Source organism: Watersipora subatra, chromosome 9 (genome assembly GCF_963576615.1).
Source record: "Watersipora subatra chromosome 9, tzWatSuba1.1, whole genome shotgun sequence".
NCBI classification, from domain to species: Eukaryota; Metazoa; Bryozoa; class Gymnolaemata; order Cheilostomatida; family Watersiporidae; genus Watersipora; species Watersipora subatra.
In genome coordinates this window covers 5,312,383-5,323,449 of record NC_088716.1, presented here as the reverse complement: position 1 = coordinate 5,323,449, position 11,067 = coordinate 5,312,383, and the positions used below count along the sequence as shown (strand labels likewise).

The 11,067-nt window shown below is 37.0% G+C and overlaps 1 protein-coding gene across 1 annotated transcript; it reads left to right on the top strand.

Annotated features, from left to right (window-relative positions):
• Positions 1-1,025: 1,025 nt before the first annotated feature.
• Positions 1,026-1,400, top strand: LOC137404723 (pre-intermoult gene 1 protein-like). The gene has a single exon (XM_068090956.1). The coding sequence runs from the start codon at positions 1,026-1,028 to the stop codon at positions 1,398-1,400; it is 375 nt and encodes a 124-aa protein (XP_067947057.1).
• The last annotated feature ends 9,667 nt before the right edge of the window (positions 1,401-11,067 follow it).

Below are 11,067 nucleotides of genomic sequence, written 5' to 3'. Positions count from 1 at the left end.
GACTGACAAAAACAATATTAACCTTGGCTGATCGTTATTGGTTTTCGAAAATTCGAAAAGAAGTTGGCCGTCACATTGCCCAATGTGGATCATGCCAACAGAAGAAAAACCCAAAAGTACCAATGAGAGTGCCACTGAAAAATCAGTTGGCACAACACCCTTTTCATGTACTTTCGGTGGATTTTCATTGACCATATGTTGAAAGTGAGTCAGGTAACAAACACATTCTGGTATGGGCAGACAATTTCACTAAATGGTGTGAAATGGAAACCACCAAGGACCAATCCGCCATAACAGTAGCTCGATCGTAAATAAACAGAATTTTCTGTCGATTTGTAGCTAGCAAGATTCTAATTAGCGATCGAGCAAAGAACTTTTTGAGTGATTTAAGCTCAAATATCAACAAGTTGTTAAAAGTCGATCATCGATTGGGCACCCCTTATCACCCACAATCAAACGGTCAGGTTGAAGTTCACAATCGGAGTATCAGAAACATGCTATCACATGTCGTAGCTGAGAATCACAAAAACTGGGATGAGTTCATTCCATTTTGTCAACTGGCTCACAATTCTTCCCGACATACAATGATAAACGCCTCTCAAAGCCTACTCCTGATGTGTCGAGAAATGTGATTACCATACGACCTAACTAAATCTGAACTACCTGAGAGAATTGAACCAGGAACATTTGCTGCTCAATTACATGAGAAAAGGTCCCAGGTTTGGCAACAAGCTAGGGAATATATAGAGAAAGGAAAGCTCATGCAGAAGCATCGGTATGATAAGAACGCGAAGCCTTCAAGCTTGCAAGTGGGTGATGCAGTTCTATATTACACACCCAGAGGACACAAAAATTGTACCTCTAAGCTAATCAAGCGATGGACAGGAAGATACATAATCAAGAGTACATCCGACACCATTGCCGACATCCAGCATTTTGATGACCCAGATGAGCCACCCTTCCGAGTACATTTAAACACGCTCAAGCTATATATTGGACCACTAGTACGATGAAGTAGTCATGAGATGAGTCCAGATCTTGGTTACTCACCTGATAGCGACACTGATGGAGATTCGGAAAGAAACGTTAGCAGTGGTTCCGAGTCGGATGATGATACTAGCGCATCAACCATGGACATTAGCCGAAGTGATGAACTAAGCGATAGCTCTACGGCAAATAGCAAACCTACAATTAAAACGAAAGAGTTAGTAGCTCAACAATCAAACAACAAACAACCTGCAAACACAAGAAGTCAGCTGCAACAGTCGACAAAACTCGCAAACGAATTGGTGACAGATAAAGAGTCTGCCGCAAAGTCCGAAACAGGCAGCAACCCTACCACCACTAACGAGCAAATATCAAAAGAATATGGCCTGCGGAGGAAGCCAAAGCAAAAATAAGAGAAAGGCTTTCTCTATTCCAACCAATAGACTAACCTTGGCAACTGTCATTTTATAATCGCATATAACCGCAGTATCTTTAGCCAAAGACGTTATTAAGAACCAAATAGACTGGATGTGTAAACGCAATTACTTTTATTAAAATATTTATATATACAACTCGGCATGAACTTGTGCTAATTCAATTTGGATGGGTGCACGCTGGCATCTGCTATGTAAGTAGCAAATAAAAATTGTACCCACACGTAGGACCATGGCACCGACTGCCACTATCGGCCCATCCACTGACCAGTCTACAATGATAACAAATACAATAGAGAATACTATATATATATATATATATATATATATATATATATATATATATATATATATATATATATATATATATATATATATATATATATATATATATATATATATATATAGTAGATGCAATATGAACAGTCTCTTGCATGAAAGTGCTCAATATTAAAGTAGAGCGATGTAAAATTGGGTAAAAATGAAAGTTAAAGTTAAGTTTAAAACAACTTTATTACTAATAGTTTCATATTGCCATGCAATAATCATCAGATAAAATTGTTAGCACTGAAAACGACTTATATATAGATGGAAATAAAAGCGTAGGTCTTAAAATACCTAAATACACCACTGATATGTAGGATTAAAATTAGCAAGCAACACGATTTAAAGCCTCAACAATGCAGAAGTTTAAAAGTTAAGTCTTAAAATTGCTTAAAAGGAATTTGCCAGCATGTCTACATGTTGAAACTAGTTCGCAGCGTTTGTTTAAGGTAGCAATGTTAGGATTGTATATAATATAAAATTTCTCATACAGACATAGGTTGCATCTGCCTGTGGTCTTGTTGTATGATGTAGCTCTTTTGACTATGCTCCACTTGATGTTATATTCTATGCCTTGGTCTTTTAAGGTCCATATGTGCTTACTGAGCTCGGTGCTTGATCTTTTCTCTACATTTCTAAAGGTTGTCATATGATTGTAATAGCGTTGTTTGAATGTGGTGTCAGTCAATCCTATGTAATGTTCGTCCGCAGATTGATCATTGGTGGTGACTGTCGCCTTATATATAATTGACTTGCTCAGGCACTTTCCTTGTAGTGGGCAGCCATTCTTATGTCGGCAGTTGCATTCTCTTGGTTCTGTAGTTATAGGGGTCTCATTGTGATGCTGCAGCAATCTGGTATTATGAGCGCTAATGATACTGCTCACATTGTTCATACAGCTGTAGCTTAATTTCACAAAGTTTCTATTGAAGATCTTACAAAGAGCGTGTGATTTAGAGAACTCTGTGTCCAGGATATTAAAGAAAATCTTACCGATGTTATTAGCTACATTTTTGCTGAATGGCGGGTTGTACCATAGTATCGGTCTTCGTCTGGTATTCTTGTCTCTGTTTTGCGCATTGTTTGTCGGGGCAGGCTGAAACACAAGCTTGTGTTTGTGTCCGCTTAGATTGAGTGCCTGCTGGTATATGTCAGTTTCGGTGGTAAATGTGGAGTTGTCTGATGACAGGCTGCTCAGTCTCCTATTTATACCTAGTGGTATGTTGTTTATTACTCCAAGTAGATGATTGGACTTGGCGTGTACATACTGTGAATGTGTATTTGGCTTGTGGTAAATTCTGTGTATACCGGTCGTCAGGTTTAGGTTTACATCTAAGAAGTTGGCCACCTTTTTGTTCGCCGATACAGTTATGCGTAGTCCGTTCTTGTGGAAGATAGAGCAGAGTTTTTTCTTGATTTTCTCAGCTTCTCTTGGGGTCTTGTTGGTTATTCCTAGGCAGTCATCTCGATATAAACCGAAAGTGTTGCCTATCTCATCTTGGATCTGCTTGAGTATATAGGCTCCAACCAGCTCACAGCATTCCGCCCCATCATAGCTTCCCATAGTAATGTCAAATAACTCATTGCAGGTTTTCTTTTGCCATGGTGTATTTTGGCTGAACAGCAATGACTTTTTGGCGTGCATAATAGTGTTTATCTCATCTTCTGATATTTGCGTAACGGAGGATGCAAAATTTAGTGCGTCATTCATCAGTTGTTGTGTGATTGAAGGATAAAATTCAACCACGTCAAACTCTATAAATGTGTAATTGTTCTTGTTCTGGATTTTGTTGAACCAGTTCAACACAGCTGTAGTATTCCTCCATTGGTGAATTTCGAGTTTGTGATTAATGTCTTTGTTGATTCGTTGTAGGATGATCTTACTAACTTTGCCAATCTCTGACTTGGTCGGATTAATCAGACGGCATGTTGGATTATTTTCGAAGTTAGCCTTATGATCTTTCAAAGTGATATAAGCTTCCCTCTCTGCAATAGTGTTGATTCTGTTACTTAAATCTAATTCGTCTGTAATGGTCTTGGCTTCGCTATTGATACCTGTGATAGTGTCTGTGTCTGCTTTCCTGTAATTAGTTGTTATGTTGTTCTTAAGCAGGGCTTTGTAGTTGTCCACCTCCAGTTTGTAATAGTTGTTGGATTTATCAGCTGGTACAATTAGTTTGTCACAGTTGGTGATATTATCACGAATATCACTGGATAGTTTACTCTGAAATTGACATCTAACTTTTCTAAATTTGATGTTTCGTATCATGCACATTAGCTTGGTTTCAAAAGTAGACAGGTCTGGAATATGTGGTGGTGATTTACGAGATCTAAAACCGTATGTGTTTTTCTTGCTTGTGTTTGCTTCTGGGTGTAAATAGAAGAAGGCCTTCCATCGCATTCGCTTGCAGAAGTCCTCAGTTATTTCTATCAGTTTCTTGATGTACTGTTGATCTGATGCATTAGGTATATTCTTGGTCGAATAACTAAACTTGGTAGCTTCCATAACAGCAAGATCTGAGAAAGTGCTCAACGATAGGAGCTCGTGTATACAGTAGATGCAGTATGAACAGTCTCTTCCATGAAAGTGCTCAATATTAAAATAGAGCGATGTAAAATACAGACGAATTAGATTTAAGTAACAGAATCAACACTATTGCAGAGAGGGAAGCTTATATCACTTTGAAAGATCATAAGGCTAACTTCGAAAATAATCCAACATGCCGTCTGATTAATCCGACCAAGTCAGAGATTGGCAAAGTTAGTAAGATCATCCTACAACGAATCAACAAAGACATTAATCACAAACTCGAAATTCACCAATGGAGGAATACTACAGCTGTGTTGAACTGGTTCAACAAAATCCAGAACAAGAACAATTACACATTTATAGAGTTTGACGTGGTTGAATTTTATCCTTCAATCACACAACAACTGATGAATGACGCACTAAATTTTGCATCCTCCGTTACGCAAATATCAGAAGATGAGATAAACACTATTATGCACGCCAAAAAGTCATTGCTGTTCAGCCAAAATACACCATGGCAAAAGAAAACCTGCAATGAGTTATTTGACATTACTATGGGAAGCTATGATGGGGCGGAATGCTGTGAGCTGGTTGGAGCCTATATACTCAAGCAGATCCAAGATGAGATAGGCAACACTTTCGGTTTATATCGAGATGACGGCCTAGGAATAACCAACAAGACCCCAAGAGAAGCAGAAAAAATCAAAAAAAACTCTGCTCTATCTTCCACAAGAACGGACTACGCATAGCTGTATCGGCGAACAAAAAGGTGGCCAACTTCTTAGATGTAAACCTAAACCTGACGACCTGTATACACAGAATTTACCACAAGCCAAATACACATCCACAGTATGTACACGCCAAGTCCAATCATCCACTTGGAGTAATAAACAACATACCACTAGGTATAAATAGGAGACTGAGCAGCCTGTCATCAGACAACTCCACATTTACCACCGAAACTGACATATACCAGCAGGCACTCAATCTAAGCGGACACAAACACAAGCTTGTGTTTCAGCCTGCCCCGACAAACAATGCGCAAAACAGAGACAAGAATACCAGACGAAGACCGATACTATGGTACAACCCGCCATTCAGCAAAAATGTAGCTAATAACATTGGTAAGATTTTCTTTAATATCCTGGACACAGAGTTCCCTAAATCACACGCTCTTCGTAAGATCTTCAATAGAAACTTTGTGAAATTAAGCTACAGCTGTATGAACAATGTGAGCAGTATCATTAGCGCTCATAATACCAGATTGCTGCAGCATCACAATGAGACCCCTATAACTACAGAACCAAGAGAATGCAACTGCCGACATAAGAATGGCTGCCCACTACAAGGAAAGTGCCTGAGCAGGTCAATTATATATAAGGCGACAGTCACCACCAATGATCAATCTGCGGACGAACATTACATAGGATTGACTGACACCACATTCAAACAACACTATTACAATCATATGACAACCTTTAGAAATGTAGAGAAAAGATCAAGCACCGAGCTCAGTAAGCACATATGGACCTTAAAAGACCAAGGCATAGAATATAACATCAAGTGGAGCATAGTCAAAAGAGCTACATCATACAACAAGACCACAGGCAGATGCAACCTATGTCTGTATGAGAAATTTTATATTATATACAATCCTAACATTGCTACCTTAAACAAACGCTGCGAACTAGTTTCAACATGTAGACATACTGGCAAATTCCTTTTAAGCAATTTTAAGACTTAACTTTTAAACTTCTGCATTGTTGAGGTTTTAAATCGTGTTGCTTGCTAATTTTAATCCTACGTATCAGTGGTGTATTTAGGTATTTTAAGACCTACGCTTTTATTTCCATCTATATATAAGTCGTTTTCAGTGCTAACAATTTTATCTGATGATTATTGCACGGCAATATGAAACTATTAGTAATAAAGTTGTTTTAAACTTAACTTTAACTTTTATTTTTACCCAATTTTATATATATATATATATATATATATATATATATATATGTATATATATATATATATATATGTATGTATATATATATATATCAAGCTACTATTGTGTGTTGATGTAAATTGATCCGAAATTCTTTTACACATGACATGACTAGCAGAACTGAAAAAGGTAAATAGATAAATTTGTAAATCATAAATTGCTTAGCACAATTACCGATAGCTAGTGGCAATTCAGCAGTAGATGTAAACACAAACGGAGCTGTAGTAGGAGGCTTGAGTGTTGTAAGACGTTTCAATGTTGTGGCACACTCTGTGACACCCTTCCATCCTTTACAACTGTTTTTAATCTGATAATTAAGTAGGAAGAAAATAGTCACGCGCCACTCACTTCTATGTATTGCGATGGATAGTATATCTGTTCCCTGTTTTGTATGCATACGAACATAAATTTTTATTTTGCGATTTTTATTTTAACTAGAAACATAGCCACGCTTACGCTGCTTATATTATTAACCAAATTTCTGGGAAAGTGGTGAGGCGTTGCTATTACCTTCCTGGTAGTTAGGGACCATATGTACACTCTTGCACTCATGGATAGCGAGTGCACTATTCATTCAGTTATATGTAATGTAAAAGGCATTTATGTGAGCACAGGTGTGCCTTGAGTAATCTAAAGCTAATATAATCTGGTAAATGTAATTTTTGAAGAAAAATCCGAGAAAAAAAAATTCTTGGTCTCAAAGCCATATTTTTGGCCAAGAGCAAAAAAAAGTACATAACGGCTTTGTGAAAAGATGCAATGACGGCCTGATCAAGAAATGTGATGTTTCTTCACAATTATGTTTTTATTTTAATACTTACCAAAGGTGTAGAAGTAGCAGTAGCATAATTGATTATGAATGTAACTAGAAGAAACTGGTTTTGTAGTGACATGGTAGTGTTTTGGATAGCAGTGTGTAGTGTATTTGTAATGCTGATTACGACCATGCGTATGTTGTTTACACATGCGTAAATAGCCTAAGTGAACCATACAGTTACTGTTTTTTTAATCTCCGTAGTTTCGGTTTCCACCCTCTGATTTGGTGGGATATTATTTTAGAATTATTACTTTATTATGATCATGTCATTTTTGTTTTTCATATTAGGGACTAATATGTTTTAAACTGTGGCTGTAGGATATGTGCAAAATTAGTATACCTGATTAGCACATAGAAACAAAGGACTACAAATTGCACACAGTAGGCTATAGCTAACGCAGTTGCCCTTCCGAAACAAAAGCCACGATTCATGACTGGCATATCCTATAAACTAAGTATTACCATCTAATTATACATACTTCAACGGAACCAATGCTGATGTAAGAATGAATAATTTAACCTTGAAAGGCACACAGAATTGGATCCCTTATGACTCAAATAAGGGTAAAGACAGCCTACCAGTTTCTAGATACTGCCTCTGAGTGGTTGATTTTAGAATAAGAAATCTGCAGCTCCCAATCTCAGTGAGCTCCACAGACTTGAAGTTGGACAACACTCAGAGGAAGACGTACCGACGAGCCCTGCAACAAGTCGCAAGCCTAAGTACTTTGGTAAGTCAATGTGCTCTCTAGTTGTCTTTGATTTATAGCCTGTAAATACTTATCATAACTAATTAACAGGATAACTAGATAGAGCACTAGCTAATTAATATTTTGTGGGAACATATATAAATATTCAGTAAAACCTGATCTTTGACTGCTACCAAATGAGTATTTTGAGAGTCAGACTAGTCATCAAAATTGTTATAGCTTATGACAATTTTAATTTCTCTAAAAATTAATAACTCTCAGTAGTACTCTTGTTCTCTGGTACCTAAAGCCCATTGATCTACAACTTGTGTAACTTTCATAGCTGTAATACAAATGTAACAGCGTGGTCCCCGTGGACTCGTTGTTTTTAGGATGCTTAAAAATATAAGCCAATGAGAGTTAACAGTTTCTTATTAACTTTATTTAGCAGCTCCTTAATGAGCTTTCTGGATAAGCAACTCTCTCAGTTAAAAGCACACTTCAAAAAAACTCCTATTGTAAAAACAACATTTGCTTATATGTGTTCATTCGCATAATTAATAGGTAATCATATCCAATGAGCCAATCAAAAGATACAAAACGGTAACAGCTCAGATATAACAGTATAATAATTTTGTTACAGGCAGGAACAGCCGGAAACAGCACAGGTCGAACAGAACAGATCAGTTGCCTAACAATGGTATGGATTGGCATAGTGAAAAACTCAGCACATAAATAGTCAACTCGATGACAGTGGTGGTTATTCCAGTGCTTATATTAATAGAATACATCAGTATGCAGCAACAATGTCCAACAATGACAGGGAAGTAATCTATGTAAATTTGCTATATAATATTATGTAGATGAGTAAATCAGTTGTTTACTAAATCCTGGTTATGAAATTGCAATTTATGTGTGAATGTTATGTCGAGACACGCTTATCTCACACATCTGACACAACTGGCTACTGCAAAAGAAGAAATTATGTTACAAAACAAAGTTTTTGCAAAACGGAACAACGCTCGGGTGGGCTGTAAATATATCTATTGTGTCAACACAGGCAGATGATTGTATCCATTTGCACAAAATACATATGTTAGGCTAATTATTTAACTATTATCTAATTGGATATGTTTTGCAAGAGCCTTTTTAAAGCCACATCCTGCAGCTTGTGATGATACGCAACCGCTGTATTGAACGACACTCCGCAGCTCATGGTACGCAGAGAGTTAACCTGATCAATGGAAAGTCACATATCACAGGAGGACAAACATATCAGTGACATTATATTAGAACTACAAATAGGAACTCAAGGTTACATAATTTGCTCAACCATGCAATTAGCTACTTTCTTAACCTAGATTATAAAACTAAACAATCACTTGGTAGTTATGGCCGTAGTCCCATGAAAACTATCAGAAAAAGCTAGTAAAATAACCTACAGACACAGTTGTGAATGATTGCTATAAGTAAGTAGCTGTATTCAATGACTTACCTGCGCTGTATGCCTTGTCTGATAAAAACTTTCCCTGGTAGCCATTATGTTTGCCAATGTCGACAGTCACAGGCACAAACTCCCCGTTATGAGCCAACTCACTTATCTCAGTCCAGACCAGCGGGTCATGCCTGGTCACCGTCTGTAACCTACATGTACATGCAAACCAAGTAATTTATCGGGCAAAAATATCATATTGAATGAAATGCAAACATACTACACAAGTAGGCATCCTAAAAGACCAGAAACAAGAAAATATGCCATAAGTGAACAGGCGCTGATAGAAAGCTTTATATTGTCACAGCTAGCTGGATATTAGGAAGACACAAATTCCCACGAGCTGTTTTTAAGCTGTGCTGATAATTCATTTCTAGACAAAAAGACACAAAAATGGTACCTATAACATTTTTGTAGGCAGTAAGCAAGCAATACAAAGTTAGGTATTAGGTTTGAAAAGTTGTGATTTGCTGGAAAAATTTGATGCACTCAAATCTCTACACTGCAATTACCCATAGATGCTGGCAATGTGATTCGGGAAAGACTTGGAGCTCGCCAGAGGTTTTGATATTGGAAGTGTCAGGTGTGGTGGTTTGCTCTTTCCTCTAAAATTAAAGGTAAAGTTAGCAAACATGTTTTATTCAGTTTGGTGGAATAAAATAAAGCCAATCATGAGCGTTGTTTTAGGTAAATGAACCCTCTGACAAAATATTTCAACTAAAGACTATAATTTTCTATACTCAAACTAGCTCAGCACATATAAACTATGTCTGATTTGAAGTGTTCACAAAATACAGGTTTAAAACTGCTATTTTGTGGTCAGTGCTGATTTCTATTAAACGGGATAATCAAAGAATCGATGTACTAGGGCATCACTGTTTATAACCATATTGATATCGGTAGATTAACTAGATACAGTGTGCAATGTAAGGTAAAATTACTGTACATATGCAATCAAATATTGTCTGGCTTGCATTGTGGAAAACACAAAGTGAAAGGTGATAGGAAGATAGCTGTTAGCAATCCTCCAAAACCCGTAAGAGTAATGCTTTCATTAATTACCCGCCTTTGAATAGAGGGCTGAACAATAGCGTTCAACAGCAGTTTAAACTAGCCTATTCCAGCCTAAACCAGTTTAAACTAGCCTGCACAGGTCTAAACGAGTACAATAAAGCCTTGCCCTAACCCGCCCTGATCATTCTTCGTTTTCATGAATTTTGTTATCTTTGAAAGGAAATTGACTGTTCAAACATCCATATTAAAAGTCAAATAACATTCCTAAACATTCAACTAAGCTTGCTGTACATGAAATAATGCCAACATTTACACTTTTGATTTTATTAGACAATACGATGAAAGGCTAAAAACTTTTATTTAATGGGCTATCGTTGCTACTACCACATGGTAGTTGGACTTGATCAACTCTCAATAAAGATCAATTACTAACCTACATCCAATGTCTAATATACTTTGTTAAACAAATAATAGACAATCATTTTTTTAGATAGATAAGTGATAAGTAAACATGAACTTTTTTGTTGTATACGAATCTCTCGAATAGAGTCAGACTGTTTGTGGCTTCTAAAGAATTTAACGACAAGCAACACGATTTCATCCAACAATATTACACACATGAGGGAAATTCCAAAGTATTGATTAATAGGTACCTACTATCTTGAGTTTCTCATCTTCGTCTGCCGATGATGACCAAACACTTCAAACACAACCGGTCAGTTTTTTACATAGTCCCAGAATTCCTTCATCACCTCCACAATGAACTGTCAAATAACAGTGG